Source organism: Acanthisitta chloris, unplaced genomic scaffold (genome assembly GCF_000695815.1).
Source record: "Acanthisitta chloris isolate BGI_N310 unplaced genomic scaffold, ASM69581v1 scaffold41599, whole genome shotgun sequence".
In the NCBI taxonomy this organism is placed as follows: Eukaryota; Metazoa; Chordata; class Aves; order Passeriformes; family Acanthisittidae; genus Acanthisitta; species Acanthisitta chloris.
In genome coordinates this window covers 61,254-84,132 of record NW_008693915.1, presented here as the reverse complement: position 1 = coordinate 84,132, position 22,879 = coordinate 61,254, and the positions used below count along the sequence as shown (strand labels likewise).

The 22,879-nt window shown below is 46.9% G+C and overlaps 1 protein-coding gene across 1 annotated transcript in view; it reads left to right on the top strand.

The window, feature by feature from the left end:
• ERI3 (ERI1 exoribonuclease family member 3) overlaps window positions 1–22,879 on the top strand; it is an 84,702-nt gene that overhangs the window by 14,314 nt on the left and 47,509 nt on the right. The window contains exons 3-4 of the mRNA XM_009083207.1: window positions 5,945–6,004; window positions 8,236–8,327. Of these exons, the coding sequence (XP_009081455.1) occupies window positions 5,945–6,004; window positions 8,236–8,327 (152 nt within the window). The remainder of the gene's footprint in view (window positions 1–5,944; window positions 6,005–8,235; window positions 8,328–22,879) is intronic.

Sequence of the window (22,879 nt, the reverse complement as noted above, 5' to 3'; positions counted from 1 at the left end):
AGTTAAGGATGAGGGGAACGATTTTTTATTGTTGCAGTGGCATGTAAAGACTTCAGTTTGGATTCATAAGTAATTCTAGCTGTGTCCTGCTAAGATAGTTGTATTTACAAAACAAATGTCTAACCGTGTGACCACAAAATAAATGCACTCCTGCTAGCTGATGCTCAAAATCCTGCAACTGCTCAGTGAGCTCTTTGTGATTTTGGTGTGCTGCTCTATGGTGGGGAAGGTCAAAGAGAGTATGGTCCAAGGCAAGAAAGTGCTGTACGGGTGTGTGGTTCAGAGGCTGTAAATGACTCTGCCATGGGCCTGCCTGTTGGGATTTGGTGAGTCCTTCAGAGTGGTAAGATAGCCCACGTCTGTATTTTAAAGAATTTCTTTTTGATGTCCTGCCTGTGGGATGCTTGAAATGATTGCTGGAGAAGTGGCCTCTTATTACTTGGTTACTCCGATTGCTGAGGACAGCTACTCTTGAGCTGCAGCCACCCTTCCCCAGATAGAGATGAAATAACGAAGGTGGTAAATGCGATCGATCCCTGAGGGTTCAGAGGAATTTGGGGACATGGGTTGTTTTGGGTTTTGTTGTTGTTGAGTTTTGTTTGTTTTTTCATTCAACACAAAAAGTTAACTGTTTCTCCAAGTGTGTTCTTGTCACTCCACTGGTTCAATGTCAGCCATCTCAGGGACTAAAGTACTGACTGTGGGAATCGGGGTGTCCAGGTTCTTCATTCTGTCCCTGTCTTGTCTAGGATCACCAACACTATGGTCTGTTTTCCCCCATCTATGTAGCTGCAGGTTTAAGCCCTTGAAGTGCTTGTCCCACATGTACTAACCTGATGAAAAATGACTCCTCTGTGTTAGGTGGAGTCCTCTCCAGGACTGAGCAGCCCCTTCCATATTTTCACATTGTAAAAACAAATACTTATTTTTATTCTCTTGTAACTAGAAACCATCTGAAGGTATTTTATTTAAACTTTAAAAAAAAAAGGACTAAGCATGGAAAACATTATTCCCAGGAGAGAGGCTTTCAGAAACCTATAAACGTGTGAGAACAGAGGGTTATAATGGAAATGGTTTTGTAACTTTAATGCTAGAAGGCTGGACAACTACTTTGGCTGTCCTTATCCCCATGAGACTTGCTGGACATATGCTTGTACAAATGTGATAAATCCCACAGCTTGCGCCTGATATTTGCTAAAACCAGCGTCATCTTCTGGAGCAGAGCACAGAATGTCCATTCTGCATGTCATCTAAATTCTAGAGAGAAGTTGTCTCATTAACTCCCACCAAAATTCTTTTTTCTGGAAATTCCTCTATTGCATCCTTCCCCCATTGCTAAAGACCGCAGTTCTCATCTTGCACAAGAGTCTTCATGACTTGCTTGGTATGTCTTACTGAGCTGAATGGAACCTCCAGCTTGCTGCAGTCTGGGAATATTTAGAGGTTCTCTGGATGATGAGTTTGTGACTGAGACATTCAGCCCATCTAATGCTCCCACTGGTTTCTCTGGCTTCTCTTGCTCATGGGAGTTTGGAGCAGCTCTTTGTGTCTCTGTGAGTTTGTGCCTCCTTTATGGAGCCCTGAAGCAGGAGAAGCTCTGTCTGTGTATGTGTGTGCTGTCTCTGTGTTTGCAGGAGTCCCCAGGATGGGCATGGGTGTCCCAGCTCAGTGTTGTGTTGCAGACTCTGCCACTAACTTTGGTCAGGTGTCTTGTGTCCACAGTTGGATAAAAATGGGCAGTGCCATTGCCAGCAGGCAAAACGGTGGCAGAACCCCCACCTGTGTTTAGCAGTGGTACAAAAAGGTCCCACTTGCCAGGTTTGGCAAGTCCTCTGTTATTAACAACATGGGTTATGGAGCTGCTTTTAATCCTAGCCTGGAAGTCACTGAGCTCCTGAGCACCCCACCACTGCACCCCTTGAGCTTAGTGCCCAGCATGGCTCCTGTCCCTCCTGGTCTGGCACTCCCACAGCCTGTTGCAGGGGCTGCCATGGGGTCTAGGACTGGGATCATGCTGGAGGTGTAACTGGGCTTGTCCCTCCGCCCTATATCTAAGGCTGACTTTGAAACCCTGCCCTGAGAGCCACAGCTGAACTGGTTATGCTGAGGACCTTACTGAACAGTGTGATTGATGGCTGCTGCTAGGCAGGTGCAGGGGTCAGCCCTGTGCCACTGATGTAGGTTCCCCTGAGACCTCAGGGAAGCAGTCAGGATGTACTGTGTGTCCAGGTCCTGTGGAGCTGCTGCCTGAGCAGCTCCAGCACTTCCATTGACTTTCTGCTGGTTTATGTTTTCTGAAAAATACTCATTTTGCTAAATGCCAGTAAAGGGCTTTGTCTAGGCACCTCTACTTAGAAAGGGTGAGATTTATTGGTCTCTTTGTCTACAAAGAAAGACCAGGCCTGATTATCAGATTGTACACCAGAGACAAGTGCTTAGGTAATCAGCAAACTGTCTTGGAGTTGAAATATGATGGTTTTCCAGATAAACTCTCTAGGAAAAGCAGTGGTGTTGACATTACGTGGGAGCCTGTCTGCTGTGCTGCTGATTTCCTCTCTCCCCTCTGCTTGCTGCCTTTGCTGGGAAGTCACAGAACTGGTTGGTATAGACTCTGTGTGGGAGGGTTACTGGGGTTGCTTGACATTATTCCTTGGGTCTGGAGTACCTCTCCCATCCCTCTTCCTTCTTGAAGAAGACAGCACATAACAGGAAGGGTGTCTGGAAGAGTGGAGAGCTTGTAGTCACTCTCAAAGGCATCCCTTTAATTACCTTTTGGTGTGTCTGTGCTCTCCCCTGGCTATAGGAGGTTCCTCCAACTCCCCACACCAATGGTTCTGAGCAGGTCTTCCAGTGCTGGCCCACTCTGAGCTCTCATCTGGTCCCCTTTCTCTTGACCTCCTGTAAAACAGCAGGTTGTGAGCCATGGTTAGGGTGAGGAGTGTGCTGAATGCTTAGATGGAGGAGGTGGAAAGTGCTTACAAGTTGTTAAGAGCTGTTATTACATCTTCATAAAGATCATCATGCCCTTTTGGAAGATGCAAGTGGTTTGGTGCCCAAGAGGGTTCAAGCCAGGAGCTTAAGGAAAGGCTCCCTCTACACACAAGGTGCTTGTGCAGGCTTTTTCATGGTACTTTGCTCTCTTTTTATGATTAGTTTTTATTGATTTTTTTTTTTCCTGGAGGAGTAGACAATAAAAAATACAAAAAGTTAAATGTCTTATATAGCTGATGTTCTCAAGTATCCTGTGCTTTTTGGGATCACCAGTCAAACTTTACAATTGTGTGGCTTTATGTTTTTATACTTTTTCAAAGCTGCAAGACCACATAATGCTGCAGAGATCCAATGCACTAGGTTGGGTGTGACAGGTGGACATAACTGATACCAGAAAGGGTGAGAGAATAGAAACCTGGTCCCATTTGATTTCTCTGATCTGTATTGAAATGTACCCATGGGGCAGGTGTATCTCTTGTATTCATGTGTGTGATTTCTGCATCATGAATCTTGTGTGCATGTGTGTTTGGTGATGTGTTCTTATACGGATGAATTGGTACTTTGCTTGGCCTAGCAGGGAAGGAGAGAAGGAGTTTTGGCCAAGAATAAGCAGTGACTCTTGGTGCCACCTCTGCATCTGTTTTAATGTACCTCCCTCCTCCTGACGGTAAACGTCTGCATGGGGCCATTATACCTTGACCTCTCATGGCATCAGGGTGCAGTGCTCAACAGATACAGTCCTGAGGATGCCCAGAGCGGTAGAAGCCATTTGTATCAGTACTGGCTGACATACCGAAAGGTTTCCTGTCATCCTTAGTACAGGGAAGGCATGGACCTGTTGGAGCAGGTCCAGAGGAGGGCCATGAAGATGAGCAGAGGGATGAAACACCTCTCCTATGAGTAGCCTGGAGAAGAGAAGGCTCCTGGGAGAGATTATTGCAGCATTTCAGTACTTAAAGGGTGTCTATAAGACAAACTTTTCAGCTGGGCCTGTTGTGACAGGACAAGGAATAATGATTTTGAACTAGACGACTAAGTATATGGAAGAAAATTTTTATGTTGAGGCTGGCAAAACACTGGCAGAGGTTGCCCGTAGAGGTAACATTCAAGGTTCAGTTGAACAGTGGTCTGAGCAACCTGATCTGATTGACAATGTCCCTACTCATTGCAAGAGGCGTTGGACTGGATGAACTTAATTGGTCTGTTCCAACCCAAACTATTCTATGAGTCTGTGTTCCCTTCCAAAAGCTTATCTTTCAGTCACTTCCAGAGATATGATTTGAGCTGCTGTCTGAGAGACAGTGCCAGCACTTTGCAGTAGGTGAGCTGTCCACCTCTACCAGGTGAATGCATGAGAGAAGGATGGCAAGAAAAGCAAAAAAACATGCCAGTGAGCTTTAAAAACTGCTCTGAAGAGCCACACGTAAATCCCTCAGAACTATTTGCATGTCAGAGTATGGAAGTCTGTAGGTAGCAGCTGTTACCCAATTAAAATACATATTAATATAAAAACAGTTTCTGGAATATAAAAGAGCATCAGTGTCCCTTCACTTCCTTAAAATTCCACCTCTTAATGGCTTGATGAGCTAGAGAAACCCACCTAGAGGAGTTCTGAATTCTTAAAATTAAAATACTTTCCCTAAAAGGTGTATATTACCATCCATGGAAGTCACTATGAGAAAATAATCTTTCCACTTACAGCTTATTCAGTGAGTCAGGTATTTGGTATTCATTAAATGTAATTACAGTTTAATTGGAGTTTAATATCTTTTCTTTTCCCATCCTCTGAGTTTAATGCTGTAAGCCAAGCAGCCAAAGAAACTGAAAGGTAGAAACCACTTAGCTTCTTTCAGTTGCCACATATTTAATAAAGCAGAGCCCTGTGGTTTGTGAAGGGGCTTATGTTTTATGAGTAGGTTGAGCTGGTCTGCGTGGAAGAGTTACTCTTGGGTGGTGGGTTTCTCAAGTGGATGCTATGTTTTCTGGGGACTTGAATGCATGTGCAGGCAGCAGGGCATGCTCATAGGCTGTGTTTGACCTTTATTTTATGAAAACGTGTGAGATGTGTAGCTTCAGGAAAGTGCCATATAAAGCGAAATCCTGTAGTGTGCACTTGTTTTAATAATGATTTTTTTAATTACTTGGGTGCATTGATGGCAAGCTACTGACCTCCGATATTCAATATGTTAAAAGACAGGTTTGTCAGTTGGAAGGCAGACAGAAAAATTATCTATCTTCCATGTGCCTCAAGCTCTCCTGGGTAGACACAGGCAGAGGCTCATGAGACTGCATCTTTTTATGTATGTGTCTAGCTTTAAACAGCCAAGCAGTCCGGGAGCAGTCAGCAGGATTGTCTGTTAGCAGGACCTGTTCCTAAGGAACCTCCTGAAAAACAGAGTAGAAGGGGTTCTGGAAGAAAGTGCTTTTCTTCAGATTTCATTCCATTGTTTTAAATAAAATTTCAAAACGCAGAGGAATGCTGTGATGGACTATGGGAAAACACACATGCTGACTGCGCAGCGCAGGGGAGGATCACTGGATCCACTCTGGGTCTCACCAACAGTGATCGATTCTGTTCGTCTAACACTGAAATTCTGGTGTCACTGTGATCACAGGGGAATCACCAGAGACCTGGTAGTTACTGCTGCCTGTGTGCATCAAGGCAGCCCCAAAACTGGTGAAATGCATGTTGAAAAAGGGCATCATGACAATGCATGACACTGCTTCCCAAGTGGATCCTGCCCAGCTGAGAGTTTGCTGGTTTATGGTATGAGTAGGACCCCTCTACATTTCAGTGTTTGGGGTCACTCTGCTGTGGCTGGCTTCTCAGCAACATCCATGTGGGTCACAGGAGCATGTTTTGGTTGCAGGGAGATGGACAGGAGAGTAGACCTCTCTAATGATCTTTTGAGTGCTGCTCTGATGCCTGCTTTCTGTTTGCCTCTCGTTTCAGCTGACTGGGATTATTCAAGGCATGGTGGATGGGCAGCCAAGCCTCCAGCAAGTGCTTGAGGTAAGCAGAGTAACCTTTAGTTCTCGACCTCTGACCTCTAGTCCTGTCGTCCCCTCTTCATCACTTTCCATGCACCCTCCCCTTGCTGAGAATCGAACCGCGTAATTTGACTATGATTACAGCTTCATTAGAATAACATTTGCTGTCACGTTGGTGACACGCTGCTGAGAGTATCGAACCATTGATCTGTCATCTCCAGCTGTTCATGTCAAGGGTGCTGACAAGATATCCAAACTCCTGCCAGTAGATAGGAGAAGAGGCGATTCTTTCTTGAGCCAGTTTTAAAGCACCAAGACATTGCTCAAGACCACTGCTTCAGGAGCTTCTGCCTTCATTTCTTTTCCCCTCCCTCAGCACTTTATTAAATTAATTTTTCTACCTATTTAAATGCTCAATAATACATGTAGTATAGAAAGAAAATGCCTCTAAAATCTTATCTGGAGGATGTGCAAATGCAGATATAGCCCTAATAATATCATCTGCTTAATGTTAAATTCCTACAGCATTTAAGGCTTAATTAGCTTGGAAGTATTTCTCCATCAATAGCTTTTGTTGGTAGTCAGATAGTGAAGGAAACCTCCTCAAGCAGAGCCTGCTTGGGCTGCAGGTTGGTGTTCGATGCATTGTCTCTGTCAGGATTTCCACTGCTGTGTTATCCTAATTGTTCCTAATCAGAATAATTGCAACAATTGCTTATCTGAGGAAATCAAATTAAAGGCTTTAAAATCCTCCATAGAGACAGCATTTCACATCAGGGAGTTTAGAAAGGTTACTGCTGCTGTCCCTCACTCTGGGCAGCCTTGTGTGAGGGTGGCTGGAAGATCCTGTCAGCCCAGGGGAGGCAGAAGTGTGACTGAGAGGCTGGATGCTGCTTTTGGGGGGAGCTGTACTGAGAGGGCTGTTGTACAGTCAGGCACAGGAAGAAGCACCAAGCCCTGCCAGGACAGGCTGCAGCAGTGACACGAGGCCAAAGATGGTGCTCTGTGAAGGTGACATCTTGCATCCATGCAAACCCCCAGCTCTCCCTGTGCTCTCCAGAGAGCACGTAGCAGTCGTGCTTGTCCATGAACATACGGATGCCTGTGCCTGCTTCCCCAGAAGGGAGACCCCTCTTTGCCTGTATGGGTGAATGTAGATCGCTACTGGAGTGTTACAGAAAATGGTTTGTTCTGTTTCTTTGGAAGCTTCTTAAGAGTGTGGAAACACTTCAGGATATTTTTTTTTTAATTTGGTCCGCAAAGGTGTTAATGCAAAGCATGTTTCTAGATTAAAATTATATTCAGGTCAGGCAGCTTATGGGGCATGCTAGTTTATTCAGGAGCAAATAGTGTCAAGTGAGGGAAAAGAGGAGGGATTTCTCTTGCTGAAGCACTGGAAATGCTGCTAGTGAGGCTGCATAAGAGCAGCTGACTGCTTGCCACCACAAGATTGTGGGCATGTCATTCGCTAGTTTTAGCCGGAATCAGTGTCTATGAAGGGATTTTAGTCTAGGTTAGTTTCTCCTGCTTAATCCCTGAGGTGGATTTCATCCTCCAGGTTAACATGGCCCATTTCTGAAGAGGATCCAGAACGTCTGTCTCTATGGGAAGTTGATCAGGAATAGTAGATTCACTTTAAATGCACACTGCCCTGAACAAACACCTCCTCAGAGCCTGTAAAGAGGAAAGAGGGATCAAGCCTGGAGAGGAAGAGGGTGCATGGCTTTGCTTGTTACTGTCACACTGTGCCTGTGTGCACCCAGCCCCTCCATTTTTCCCTCTTTCCCATATCCTCTTGGAGCTGTATGAATTGGAATAGGTGAGAAATGCTGTAGGGGAGGGATGCCCTCTCAGGATACCTGTGTTTTCTCTTCACTGGGGGGGACACAAGTTGCACTCACTGCGAACCTTTTTGGTACAGGGAGAGGAAAAGAGGAGGAGGAATGCCAGGTAACAGCGTAGTTGTATCGTCCCGTTAACGCTGCACAACTTCCATCCCTCCACAAGCAGAGCTGCTGCGGTGTCTGATAAGATCATCTGTGCTCTGGTCGCCTGATGTCTCCTATCAGAAATCTTCAAAGGTCCAAACGTGCTGTTGTTGAGATGGCAAGCAAAGAGAGAAGAGAGAGAGGGAGAGGGTGGATAAGATCACAATTTTCTTCTCTCTTGATTGCAGGCAGCTTATCTGAGTTTAACTGTTGTGGCTCGGCCTGTCTCTGCAAAACTCATCCCCTTTTCTTGCCTTCCTTTCAGAGGGTTGACGAGTGGATGGCAAAGGAAGGCCTCTTAGATCCCAGCGTCAAGTCGATTTTTGTGACCTGTGGAGACTGGGATTTGAAAGTGATGTGAGTATGGAAGGGGAGGGAGATTTTTCTGGGCTTTATTGCTCATGGTTGCCTGTAGTGCATATGTCTTTGTCCTTGCAAGCCTCCAACTGTCCCTACTCTTTGTTTCTTAGGGAAATCTTTGTTTGCCATGTTTAATTGGGAGTAGGGAGTTGTTTAAGAAGACAGGTGGGTGCTGGGCATAGTGCAAGATCATTGCCTAGGATATTCCCTATCGTGAATGAATCCTTTTAGAATCCCAAGAAAGCTTTAAACTGGAGCTTTGTGATGTTTTCTGTTTTATCCAATATACTTTCCAAAGGGATGGATATTTCTGAGTGCATACATGGAATGCTGTTTTTGTACACCCAAATCAAGTGATGGTCCTTATCTGACTTCCGCATGAAAGGTTTTCTCTCTGTCATCTTGGCACAGTAACTCGAGGGGTGTCATGGAGTAGTCTTTGGAACAGAATACAATCCAGGTCTGGAAAGCTTCATTGGTGTTCTTATGGTCATCTTCATCAGCTGGGTGTCTGTATATGGAGAGTACATGGTGGGGACCTGCACTGGGATCTGCAAGTGTTGGTGTTTCTGCATGTTTTGTTATGAAAATAGCTACACTGCCAGCCTAAAAATGTTACTACAGTAATGGAGTTAAATGTTGAAGACCTAAATTAGTTTAATCTGTAAAGTGTTTGCAGATCGGTGTCATATGGTGCTGAATTCCCTTGGATTCCCATAATCTCCTTTCAGCTTTTCATTTCCCTGCAGTGCTGGATAAAGACTCCTGTTGTTATCACACCAATAATGTATGGGCTTGACACATCCAATGCTAAACTGACAGCCACGACTCGTTAGTAGTGTTACTTGGTTTTCACTGTGACATTGGTTTCTCCAAGTTGGAAGCCTAAATAAACTTCACACAGCTTGGGAGCAATCAGCACCAGTTCCTCCCTGCACAGTGGTCTTTGTAGAGTGGCAGTTTCTTACCTTTTCTTGGTGTGATTAGTGAGACATGAGATATGAGGAACAAAACTCAGCAGAAGCACTAGTGGAGATGAGAAATGGGCCATGCTTCAGACAAGGGGGTGATATGTGAGCTTTTGAGTCAAAATCTGGGTCTTTGCTTGGGCCATGACCAGACCCGGTATATATTTTTTAATTAAGGGTGAGGCTTGGTTTTCTTTATGTTTAAACTTCTATTACAGACTAGCACAAACAGCTGCTGTACTAAACTTCCGTTTCTAATTTTTTCTATTTTCTCCATTCTTTTCTCCTGTATTGCTCTTCTGAAAGTCCAATTTACCACTTTTGGTGATGGTTGTAAGGAACAGTTATCTTCGCTCCAAGTCCATCTTTCCATTGCTTTCACAGTGGGGTAACAGGGTTCCCAGGTAACGACATCCTAACTTGGTGTCTGTATGGAGTGAGCAACCTGAATGTATCGGTTGTTTTGGTTTTTTCGTCAGACCTCTACAGTGGGCAAATAGAGGTAAAGATGAGCCCCATTTCTGATGAGCTGTAGGGGCTATGGGGCAGGCTGGCTTGGCAGGACATACAGTTCTGGAGCAGAGATATACAATTTGCCATTTGCAGTGGTCTCTCGCATGGGTTGTGCCTCACTAGTCAGCTGGAAAAGAAGACTCCACTCCTGGCCATGAGGTTGTAGCGAGTGGTTCATTTCTCCCTCTTCCTTTTAAAAAATTTTTTTAAACCATTAACTTCAGAATTCAATCCTGAAGCATCTCCAGGGCAAAGCAGAAAATACATTTTGTGTTTCCAACCACATGGATAGCAGGAGTCTGGCTGCAGCCGCTTGGTGAGTAGCACATCACGCCGCTCCATCGCCGATTGGGCGCTGCAGCGTGTAGCGTCACATCTGATTAGCGCTGTGCCAGTGGATGAGGCTCGAGTGAGGACTCCCTGCCAGCTCTGACTTGTCTCATTTCCCATTACTTTTATCCGTCACCACAAATGCCGAGTCTCCCTCCTGAACTAATTAAGTTTGCGTGTGTTTAGACACATTGCCAAATAGGGTTTAGCAAAGCAGAACTGAGCATCTCTTTTTAAAGAGAGAAGGCAGAAAGCTGAAATGAAGCTGCTCAGACAGAAAGGTAGAGCCTCAGAGACATGGAACATCTAGGAGGTATTCCAGGGAATCACCTCATGCTTCCTTACAAGACTTGTGTAGCTGGTACCCGTTGCTACCGTGTGGAGACCACACAGTGGGCACAGAAGGCACTAGGGCAGTGGGAGGGGAGGCAGTGCTGCTTGTCCACATTTGGAGGGATGTGTTGGTGGAAACGTTGTGTGGTAGAAACCCCACTGGGTTCCAGAGGAATTAAGGACAGTGGGGTGCGTGCAGTGCTTCCTGGCTTAAGCCACCACTTGTGACAGATCCGCTTCTAACTCTGCTCTTTCTTTTCTCAGCTTCCTTGGTAAAGACAGCTGCTTGCACAGCTGCCTGTGAAGCAAGCTGCAATCCTCTTACCTGTGTCTTGAATGTTTTGGAGTTCCTGTCCTCCATTATCCTTAGCTTGGCTGGGAAACCGTGCAGCCTTGTTCCTGGCTTCTCAATGACTTGGCCATTTTGTTTGGCTTCTGTCTGCATGTGCTGTTGAAGAGCAAAGGCATGGTGTCTTCTGGACAGGCCTGTCTAATTTGAGAGCTTCCGGTAGGTGCCACTGGTAGGTGCCAGGGCACTGGGAGGCACAGTATGATGAGCAAACTGGATGCAGGGGAGTGGCTGGAACAAAGAGGAGCAATCTACAGGTCTGTCAGTGGTATATGTGGGGACGAGGTGGGGAAATAGCCCTGTCTAAGCCAGGAGTTGCAATATGTGTAGCACTCCTAGCTCAAAGTAAAGCACCGGAGGAATAGTGATTGTCAACGTACTGCTCTCTGCTGATGGTGTCTGGCATTATCTGGGTCTGCACAATTCAGGATGGAAACTCATCTGCCAGAGGATCTGTGAAGCTTGGCTCAGGGATCATCAGGGAATGAGGCACTGTGTGGCTACAGACTTTATTTCTCTTGAAGACTGGAGCTTTCTTGAAAGACCACAGATCTGTTCGTCTGGCTTCCCTCTGACAGCAGGGAGCACTAGTCACAAGGACCTGAGTGCCCAGAACAGGACACCAAGCATCTGGGAAGGACTCATGGAAGGTTAGCGTGAGTCGAGGTCCTTGGCCATGCTACCAAAGGCTTTGTCATGGATGAGGTACACCATCCAAAGGAGAGTTCCTGTTGGAGGGATTTGGTTGCTGCTGGAGAGAGCCCATTGCTCAAGGGAGCTCTGAAATGGAGTGCTGATCCACTACTGGCTGCGCTTGGATCAGCCTGCTTTCAGTGCTCGGTGTGTGTGAACCGGGCTGGAGTCAGGGAGACAGCAGCTCTCCTGCTACCCCTCCCCTTCCCTCTTGTTAAGATGCAATTTCTGTAATGAGGAAAACCTCTTGAGTAGGAACATCACCTTTCTTGATGGCTTGTCCTGACAAGGCAGTTCAAGCCGGCAGAGTCGCATATCAACTTCAGCAAATATCAGTCACTCATTACAGAGACTCTTCTCCCCCCACCCCCCAGCAACACCCCTCATTCCCAGACAAGGGAATGAATCACACTCCTGCTCTTGAATACATCATGACAAGTCGTGGTTCTAATGAGAGAGGGCCATTCATTCTGGGTGGAAAGTTCCCTGTGTCGACTCAGAAATGTTATTAATTAAAGAGAGCTACCTGAAGCAAAAGATGAAAGGAGCACCAAACCTGCCAAGCTAAAATATGAGTGGGGATACAGCCTCGTTAGGCACACGGTCCTTGGGCCTCTGCATGCTCAGCAGGAGGATTCCTTTAGCCTGTTGCAAGGAGCTATCCTCCAAGTTTAATAGCTCCAGGGATGTATTCAGATACCTGGTGTACTCTGCTTTAGTGCTCGGACCTCATCCTGCACCTAGGTTGGAACTGCCACTAGTCATTAAGCAAATAGTATTGATATGGCATTGTGTGGTGAGGGTAATGTGCCTCTGTAGGATTGAGGGAGCTGCTGACTGTAGGAGACAGTCTTAGTGGAAAAGAGGGTACATAGTGTCTGCTGGGGTTGAGCCCTTGTAATATTAGCTCTTTAGTGTGGTTTATCTCCTCTGAAATGTCAAATTGCCTCTCTCTGTGTATGGAACCAGCTTGTGGGCTCTTAAACACAATGTAAATTCATCTTGGCAACCAAAGAGGCATTTTTACCGTGTGTTCATAGCTACAAAGCTGAGATACAGTGAGGTTAAGTGATATGCCTGTGGCTGTGCAGGCAGGCAGAGGCAGAGCTGAAGCCTCATGTGCTGAATCTCAGACCTGCACTTCAGTGTCAAGATCATCAGTTAATCCTTCTCCTTCCAGTTTTGGATCATTCTGCACTGAGCATAGTTAACAGTACATGTAGGCTTTGGTCTATATACCTCTGACATGAAGATGCTTGTACTGCACTTACTGTGGCTGATCAGAACATGCTAATTTATGTCTTCACAGGAAACTACTGCTCAGAAGTTTTTTATTTTCTTAAGTAAGTGTTAAAAGGCGAGTACTCTCTAATAAAGTGATAAAACACAGTGAAGTGTCTTGAAATGTTTATAGCCCTTGGTGCTCTTCCTAGGTTGGATATTAGTAAATTCTAAGCAGTAAATTATACCATTGCTTAATTTTGTCTTACTGTTTTAATTCTTTCTTTACAAGTTACACAGGCTGGGAAGGTGCTTGCGTTCTCAGACCAGCTCTGAGTGTGCCATTGGGTTGCTCTTTCCAGCCTTCTGTCCTGGAGGTTTGGTTTGAGATCAGCCTTAGGTCATGATTGAAGAAAGGATGGATGGTGTCAGTGTCCTTTGTGCATGATGTTCTTTATCACAGGACTGGGAGGGGGTTCGTAGCACTGCCTAGGGGAGAAATAGCAGACAGCCACTGACTGGAGTGAGTGGGACCACTTGGGTAGCCATGAGGAAAGGCAGGAGAAGACACAGGGTGGGCTGGTTGGGTGGCAGCTGGCTGGAGGCAGGTTTACAGGGTGGCTTTGAGAGTAACAAGGAAGATCTGGTAACTGAAAGAACATAGTAACTTGCATTTAGAACTAATAAAACAATTCATTTCCACCTAAGATCTTTGTATTAGCTTGGTGGCCCTGCTTTTAGTGGGGATCATTTTGCTGACCAAGCCTATGGTGTGTCTCTTCACAGGGTTACATTGGCTGGAGGGAGAGGGTGGTGTGAACTGCAGTGCAGGGATGGGGCTGAGTATCCAGGGTCAGGAACCTTTCGAGTCAGCTTTGCTGATGGAGTCATTCATGTAATTACATCCTAAAGTGCTTTGCCGGAGCTAAGCAAGGGAGCCTTGTGAGCATGCTCTTCTCTAGCACTTACAGGGAGTAGCACTGACCCCATTCACTTCTGTGACCCTGCACTCCAGCTTTTTGTTTTTAAAGGAAATGATATCACTTATGTAAAGCAAATTTTGGATTTTAAGATTCCCCCTCTGTACACTCACCAGACTTGACTTTCGTTATCCTTATGCAGTGGTTCCCCTGGCTGATTCCTGTTCTTGCCTTTGTTTGAAATCATTAGTTGCATGGGCTTCTGCAAGTTACGTTGTCCAAGATGTATGATTCAGGGAATGCCTTTGGGTTAAGCTTTGGACATGAAATCTTTGCATGGGAATCATCATGCAATGGACTGTCACCTTCAGGTCTGCTACTTGTCTAGCATGTCATAGCAAAGACATTTGTCATAGTCAGGGCTGTAGTGGCCACAGATTTATTGAGCTGTGATGCCCGGTGCACTCTGGGGAGCAGGACTTCTGCTGCATGGGAATCAAGTCCAAAGAAGTTGTAAACAGGATGAAAGATGGTGGAGAAACTTGGAATAAATATGAGTGTAGGAGAGAATGATATGGGCATTGCATCAATTGCTTTATTTCCAGCACTGAACCTTTGGGATGGAGTAATGAATGGAGAAGGTGGATTTTCCATCCCCAGGTAATTTCACTCAAGCTGTGTGTGAAAACAGACACACTCAACTGGATAAAAGTCGTTGGTCTCAGTGTCATTTGCTCAAGCAGTAAGGAACCATGATTCCCTCTGCACCAGGAATCACTAAGGTGAATTCTGTGTCCAGTGTTGTATAAATTCAGGCAAAAATGGTTTAAAAATCAACAGATCTATAATGGATAGTTTGTAAAAAATACAACATTGTGGTATCCTGTGCCCTGGGGAACTGAAAAGCTGATTGGCTTGAGGACTGCAGAGGATAACCCCTGGAGGACTGTTTGCCATCTGAATTTTGTTGTCTGTGGCATGTGTGAAAAACCAGATTAGCTTCACAAAGTGTTTGTTTTCTCTTAAAACAGCTTAATTTTTCTAGTGTTCGACAGCCATAGTGTTTCATGCTGGGGCTGAAATGTCAGCCGTCTCCTTTTGGATCCCAGCTCTTCGTGCTTTGCAGCTGAAGCAAAGTGGTTTGTGTTGGCAGCAGTGCTGCCCTCCCAGTGGTTTTGCTGGGAGAGGTGCAGTTGTGGCTTCTCTGCCTAGAGAGCTCTGCTTGAAGAATACTGCCAGCCTGGGAGCAGCATCCTTCCCCTTTCACTTGCTCTTCTGTGTGAGTCCATAGCTTTCTTGAAAGCGTTTTGTTTTGTTTGCGTGTTTTCTTCCTATTGGGAGCCATTTTCCTGGACGGGTTCAGTCCCTCTCCTCTTGAAGCTCCTGGCTGGCAAAGACCTACTGGGCCATCTTGAGGTCATCCCTGGTATTTTCCCTCCAGCATATACTCATGTGCCTTGTCCAGCGACTCTCTGTATCCTCATGAGTGGATGTCTGGGTGTGTGCAGGACTCAGGAAGACATTGGAGCTGCAGACTAACTTTGAGTTGAGTCCATTCCATGTTGGAATTGCCTTTTTCTGTGTTTGTCCAAGGTGCTGCCCTCAGCCTGGCACCCCAAAAATCGTGTCATGTGCTCAGAGATCCTTGTGAGCCAGGTGTTAACCATGATATGAGGCATGTAAGGGTGGTACTATAGAAAAGCAGAATAGAGAACTCTATGAGAAGACGACTGAGGAAGCAGGATGATGTCCTGACAAGGCTGTATGCGGGAAGCTCCTACTGCTCAGGACTTCATCCTGCCTTGGTCCCACCAGTTTTATCTACCTCTCTTGGAGCAGGGCTTCCTCCTCCTCTCTGCCCAGCACCTACACTCTGGGGCACCCTTCATTTTTCCTCTCTAGGTGTCTCTTGGTCATCTCTAATATCCGTGCTTCAGTTTATCCATCTGGCTGTTGAGCCAGTTATTGGTGCTGGCCATCATCCAGTCTGCCAGAGGTGCCCAGGCACTGGCTGAGTTCAGTTCCTTGTCCCTGCCTGGAGTCACATCTGTTCCTGCAAACTGGGCGGTTGGAGGAGGCTGGTGGGAGGTTGCCAAGATCTCTCCTCCAGCTCACTATGCTCCCAGCTCTGTAAAGAACTTTTGCATTTTATGGACCATTTAGCTTCCCAATGGTGATCCTAATTCTTCACAGCATGTATGTGCCATTTCTTGGTTATTAAAAGGACCCCTGAAAAGGAGCTGCCCTCTGAGCCAGTGCTCTTCCATGCAGTTAATTGCAGGAAGGTTTTGCTTAGACTGTGAGGCTTAATATTTCCAAACTCTCCCTGTGCTAGAAGGGTGAATTAATACCCAGATCTCCCTATGGCTTCAGGGACTGACCCTTGCATGCCGTCAGTAAGCAGGCAGGGGAGGAACACTTCTGCTGGGAGTAGTTCATACTTGGAATTGCTGTGGAGGAAGTCCACTTGGTTTCTGCTTAGAGCGCAAGGGTGCTTTAAAGGTTGTCTGGCCAGGTGTCTCAGTCTTTCATCTCTGTATCCTTATATTGTGTGACACTTCAGGTGCTAAAATAGCCTCCATTCCTTGGGGGGCCTAAGCAAGCATCATGTTTACTGGGAAAGGAGTGATTACCTTGGACTGACAAGTCAGCCAAAGAATGGATGGCTGTGATTGCAAAGAAGGTGTGGGATGGATGGATAGATGGATTGGAGGTGGTTCAAGGGGAGGTTCTTTTCAAGTCACCATGCTGCATATGAGAAAACAGAGACAGCAAGCCATTAGACTGTGTATTTCAGGTGTGAGGAAACTGCTGAGGTCCCCTGGCATTGTGAAATGCCAAGCAAAATGTTACTGCCATGCAGAGCACAGCAGTGTGTTGGAATTAATGATTCTGGTGTAGGAAGAGCACATGTGGGCGGTCTGGAGGGTTAATATGTGAGGGTGATAGGCTTAGGCAGGGGTTTGTCATCAAGATTGCTGTGCTTGGGAGGTGCAGTCTAATGGCAAGACCACATGAAAAGAAATTGGAGCTTGCAAGGAGAGCACTAAAAGTCATCAATTGCCAAAGTTGTTTTGCATTTGCTGCAGGCCTGAAGCAAATCGCTGGCTTAAGGGTCTCTAAGCACCTGGGTCTTGCACTGGATTTACAGGTAAGGTAAAATTGGGAGGGGGCTAAGTAATTCATTGCTCTTGCTGCGGCCAGGATGGGATATGATTCTGGCTTGGCACTTCTCCTCAGAAGTTGCTTCAGAAGCTGGTAAGGACTCTGGTTGTGAAACCCAGGAAGCAAAGAGGATCCCTGGGTGCCTGACAATTCCTTTTCTCTGTTGGCTCTTTCTTGCAGGCAGCCTCGGGCTGCCTGTCTCTTTGTTAAGAGAGTGACAGCAATGTGACACCGTGAAAATAATTACTAACAAATCACGGTGGTGACTGCAAACAGCTCGCTATCTTCAGAGGCATGTCAGGGAGCATTAGAGCAGGGCCGTGGGAGCGGCAGAGCGGCTAGGGGCTCTTTCTCTGCTCTAGGCTGAGGGAAGATCTTCGGAGACCTTTGGCGCCTGCCACCCCCACATCATTCCCTTCTCGTTGGCTCTTTATTTCCTCCCTTCCCTGCCTTTGCCATCAATAATTAAGCCCATTAATTGCACAGAGAGTTTAGGAAAGCTGCTAATGATAAGACAGTGCTTCTGCCTTCCCTGGATTCAGCAACCAGTCACAGTGGAAAAATTTCTGGAGAGGTATCATGGGCAGAAGCACATCCACGCTGTGTTTCCTATTTTGCAGCCCTAATGTGTTGCCCTGGGCGGTAATGTTTATTAGCAGCATGCCCTTAGGAATTCACGGGCTGTTGGTACAGTTGCAGAATGGCCCATGTCCTTGTCCTCAGGAGCCTTCAGTGTCAGTGAACCTGAGAATAGGTTTGTATTTGTGCAGAGCATCACAGCAAATGTGCAGTCACCTGGCATGTCCAGCAAAAAAAAGTGGGCAGAGGAGTGAGGACACTGCAGGATACAGTAGAGGTGGTTCCAATCAGTATGACTAAAGCTGCAGGTGAAAATGATCTTTCAGAGAATACACAGTGAATAGGTCATGGGTGAGGAAGGTGGTTGGTACCAAAAAGAGCAGCTGGGGGTATTTCTGCAGGGATGAGGCCCCTGTGGCTGTATTGGAGTGGGGATCCTTCTGCAGGGCTACACAGAGTCTGAGCGAAGCTCTCTCTAAAGCCTCTTGTTCCATTGCTATAAGGCTCCTTCCAAAGGGAGGGTCTAGCAGGCATACTGATAGGAAACTCGAGGGTAGCTGCTGGCCAAAATGTCTTTCAGCAACATTGATAATCAACCCCCTGGGCAAGCTTTGAGAGGGGAGCTCACAACCTCCCCTCTACTCCTTGTCCATGGTGGTATTTCATCCACTGGTTTGCAAACAGGCCGTGCTGTCTGGCAGGTCTGCAAGGGGAAGCAGAAGGTGCAAATGGGAGCCTGCTCCACTGAGCAGCCTTCATTCCCATTCCCTTAGTTACTAAAGTGATTTTCCCAACTGTCACATCTGTAAATAATGTTGCTGGCGTATCTAGCTAGATGCAGAGTGGCGATGGAGGGGGGAGGGCTGGCGCTGAGGGTGGCCGTAACAGCCCCTCTCCCCGACTCATGCAATATTTATGCAGGGCTGGGAGTCGGCGGCACTGACCTCTGGGTCGTGCTGTTAAACAGCTCCCGCAGCCCCTGCATCCTAATTGCTGCACTTGTCCTTTGCTCTGGAGGATTCACTGCTCCTTCTCTCTAGCGAAGCAAATACTAATGGCAGCTTGTGCTTGGAGGTGGGGAGCAGTCTCTTCCCCACAAGGAAAAGACAAACTTGTTTTCCCCCGTGCACGTGTAATTTGCAGCTGCACAGAAACCTGTGCTCAGGCCCTGTTACACAACGTGCCAGTCTCCCTGCTGCTGTCAGCATGGAGGCTGTGCTGAGAGCCCGTGAAGCTGTTGTGCATGTAATTTTGGGTTGTGTGTCATCAGAGGGGACAGTAAGGTGGTTTACCCCATTCCACTGGCTGTTTATGGGATTTCTCTCTTCCCTTTAGTAGGGAGAGGGAAGAAGCAATCACAGCAGTCATTTGTGATAGTAGAAGTGGATGATGTAGTGCCAGAGGAGGGCAGAGATGGTGCCAATAAAGAAGAGGGGTTCAGGCAGTGTCACAACACGCAATGACATCTTTTCTTTTGGACGGCTGGAGACTCCCTCTGTGGATGAAGGACTCTTCCCCTTGCAGGTAGTACAGCCATGGCTGGAGGTGGAGGGGTTTTTCACCTGGCAGACAGGGATTTTCATCTGATTCAAGTGATTCAAGAAAGCTCAAAAGATAAAGCTTTTGATTGCTACAGCTGCCATGGCTTTCCCCCATGCCATTTTGCTTGGCTCTATCCTGCTTGGGGCTTCACATCAGGTGTCTGTGAGTCCAGTGACCCGACTGACCACCCACGTCCCTTATCCTGCCTTCCTGGGTTGGCAGTTCCCTTCTGTGACTGGAAAAGTGCTGTTTAGACTGGAGACTAATGGCCTTTAAGTGACATGATTGTATTATGTTAAGCGTCTATAGGCTTTACCATTAGGCACTAAACAGTTTATGACTCATAGCAGAGAAGCCCTTGTCCTGAAGAGTTTATGTGCTAAGTGGTCTGGACAGGCAAGGCATGGAAGAAGCAAGGTTTTCTCCTGCCTGTCGCAGAGCAGGTCTAAGGAAGGATGGGGACAGGACATGTCTTCTTAGTTCTAGAGCAGCACCTTGCTCTAGGTCTTGCATGTTTAGGTTTCCTGGGGAGAAATACTTCTGCAATGGGAATTGTGCAGTGGGAGGGGAAGGGCATTTAATTCTGGCTTAGTTTTTGTGCGTATTTTGGTTTTGAAGGGGCCTAGACACGATGTGTTGTGGGTGCATCAGTTTCATCAGATATATTCCCTTACTCAGTGTGTAATTGCAGTGTTCAGCAGTGAGAGTCTGAACACTCCCTCTTAAAGCAGCTAGTATGCAGAGAACCAGGCGATTTACTAATTTAGTGTCTGTATGAAAGACTTATTAAGAGACCATATAGACAGAGAAAGGACACGCTCTGTGTAATCAGGCTCCGCTGCAGCATGAATCACAGAGTAATTTAAATAGAGATCTCTAATCCAGCCACCTGCTCAAAGCAGAACTAACTTCGAACTTAGATCAGGTTGCTCATGGTCTTCTTCAGATGAGTTTGAATGTCTCCAGGGGAAGAGATTTCACCACTAGTCTGTTCCAGTGCTTTATTACCTGTATGGTGAAGAGTTTTTCCTGATGACAAACTGGAAGTTCACCCGCTGCAGCCTGTGGTTATGATGCGTGACATTCACTGAGAACATGCCTATATGGTAGATGTACACAGTATCCAATTTTGTACACTCTCCTTTGTAAGATGCTGTATAATGTCACGTTCAGTAAGCAGACAGACTGTCACAACAAGCTTATGTGTAGAAATCTGTTTTTAAGGGGTTTTCAGAGTGTCAGGTTCGCAAGGCTGGGAGGGCGACCTCAGCCTTGGAGACTTTGCAGTTTCTCTTTCCTTGGGAGCAGTGTCATGCATTTCTGATGTCAAAGGGAAGTCCACCCAGTCGTTCTCCCTGTCTCCAAGGGCTGGTGAGAGCATTTGCTCTACCCCTTTGCCAGTCTGAAGTAGTGCGAAGCTTCTGCCTGCTGCACTCCTAACCTCAGCTGAACCATGGAGCCAGCAAGCTCTGGTTTTCTGCATGGTAATTAAGTAGTTATTTAAAAATCAAAAGGCTCAAATCTAATCCTACTTTCCCTGGCTGTTTACTAACTCCAGGTAGAGTTACTCCAGATTTACTCCCACATGCATAGCAGCAGAATCAGGCCCAGTAAATAGAGCTATGAATCTTTTTAAGAGAAGCTGTTAAGCAGTAGCACATAGATTTATTGTAGCATCATGTGTGTGCAATTGTTGATGAACATCTTCTGTTGGAGGCTGAATACCTGCTGTGTTACAGCCTTGCTTTTAATGTTGAGATAGCATCTCTGCCAGCATCTAGCTGACGCACAGACAGATACCCATAAAAGGGCCAGATCTCGCATGGTGTTAAATGCCTTCATGTTTCATTAAGGTTGATGGCAGTGGAAGGCACACAGTGTTTGCAGGACGAGCAAGTCATGGTGAGCCACTTTCCCTGTGTGCTTTTTGTGGCAGAATTATGTTCCTGGTATATACATTGCTCTGCTTGCAATCTGGGATAACAGCCTTTTCCATTCACTGGCTAGCTGCTTGGAAAGCATGGGTGTTGAGGTTCTCCCAAATTTCTTAGTACCCAGCAAAAATTTCGAGAATAGGGATCAGGCTGTTAGCGTGTGATGGGTGTTCAGACATTTCAGCCAATGCTGCTGTAAGTCCTGAGTGTTAAGGCTTGCAGCTTGCCTTTTAGGCTTTCTATGCAGGAATATGCCTGGTAGAGAGAGAACGCAGTGCTGTCCAGAATAGGCGTCGCAGAAAAAGATCAGAAAGTGCCAGGTATTAGCCTCGCTGCTTAGCCTGCGTTTTTGGCTTCATTACACTAATCCAATTAAAGATTGATGGGAAAAGATAACACACACTCCAGTGAAAGGGGTTTGTGTGGCAACTGCTGTCCTTCCTGGGCTGCTGGAGTGGCCTAAGTTATGTTGTGCATCACCAGACCTCCCCGGGCCCTGCAGACCCACTGGTGCCTCCGTATGCTGTGGTGTGTGCTCTTCTCCTGCGTCGTGTCTCTCTTATTACTAATGGAGCATGGATGCATTTTAGCTGCTGGTCAGCCCTCATTAATATCCAGAGATGACAGGTTGACATTTGTAAAGAAGACTTGCATTGACCTTCATGTTGTGCATCGGTGCGATTGCCATACAGTGCCCTGTGCTGGATGCTTCTTCCTGTGCTGCCTCGGGAATGCATTTGTGTTAGCAAAGGGACACACTGCTCTGTAACCCTTTGCTGCTGCTGGGAATGCAGCAGTGTGTCCCTCTGCCCATCCCAGGACTGTTCCCTGCAGAGCCTCCATCCATCGCAGTGAATGGGACTGGGGGGTGTTAGGGTTGCACCTGTGGCTCCTTGCGGAGGTTGTTATTTGGGTACTGGGACCTTAATGGAAAGACAGCTTCATGCCAGTGGCGCTGTCCCATCTGCTGCCTTTTCCTGGCTCTTGTCTGGGGATGCAACACAAGAAATGGCTGCGCTGCCCAGACATCCCAAGCGCTGTCAGTTGCCTGTCTCTCTCCCGACCCACGCCATCCCGGCTTGAGGACTGCTGCAGCCTGCTCAGCAATGACATTTATTAACAGAGGGGGCTTTGAAAAAAGGCAGGCTGCTCCTGCAGAGGCTCCTCGCTCTAACTCCGTCTCCTCTCACCAGCCCATCTGAGGCAATGGTTGCTGGTGTTGAAATTCATTAGTGTTTCCTGACAGGCGATGGAGGCTTGCTCTGTCTGTTCCCACTTCCCTGCTCTCATATCCCTGCTTCATGCATGCTGGTATTTAAAGCTGATGTGTGGCTTGTAGGCTTGTTGCACTGTGACAAGTTTGGGGGTGGTTGAGAGAACTGAGAGGGTGGAAGGAAAGCAAAGAGGGAGGGAGATGGGACCTGTCTCAGGGTTTCTGTGAAAGCCCAGGGCTTTTCAGACCCTCTCCAGATGTATTGTCTTTCCACAGTTACTGCTTGTGAATTTTAAGTACAGCCATGCAGGGGTGGTTTGTCCTGCACTGGTGGGGGGCAGAGAGAGATGCGTGGGTGTGCTTGGGGAGAGCGGGGTACAGTCACCTGGCAAGGGCTCATCCAGTAGAAAGCAAGAGTAGGTGTGTGCTCCTCTGGCCCCTGATAGGTCTGTGGGGCTGAGGAGTGTGTGAGTGGAGAGCCAGAGATCTGGCTGGGGGTTCATCCTTCACTTCGGGCAGAAGCATGAGGGATGACTGGCCGCTTCGCACTGAGTGGCTTAGTGACTCTGGTGCTGAGGAGGAGACATCTCCGTGCCTAAGCCTTCAGTTACATAGGAAAGCTGCTCCCGTCCAACTTGAATTACTGGGATGAGAGAGTTAGGGTTGGGGACTTTTTTGGAGGTATATATCAGCATGCTTCAGTTTTTGCAAGCTGCAGTGTGGCTTGGGCTTTGCTTTGTGCCTGGGATGCTCTCTCTATTCACATGCGGGTGCTGTGGCATTGCACTG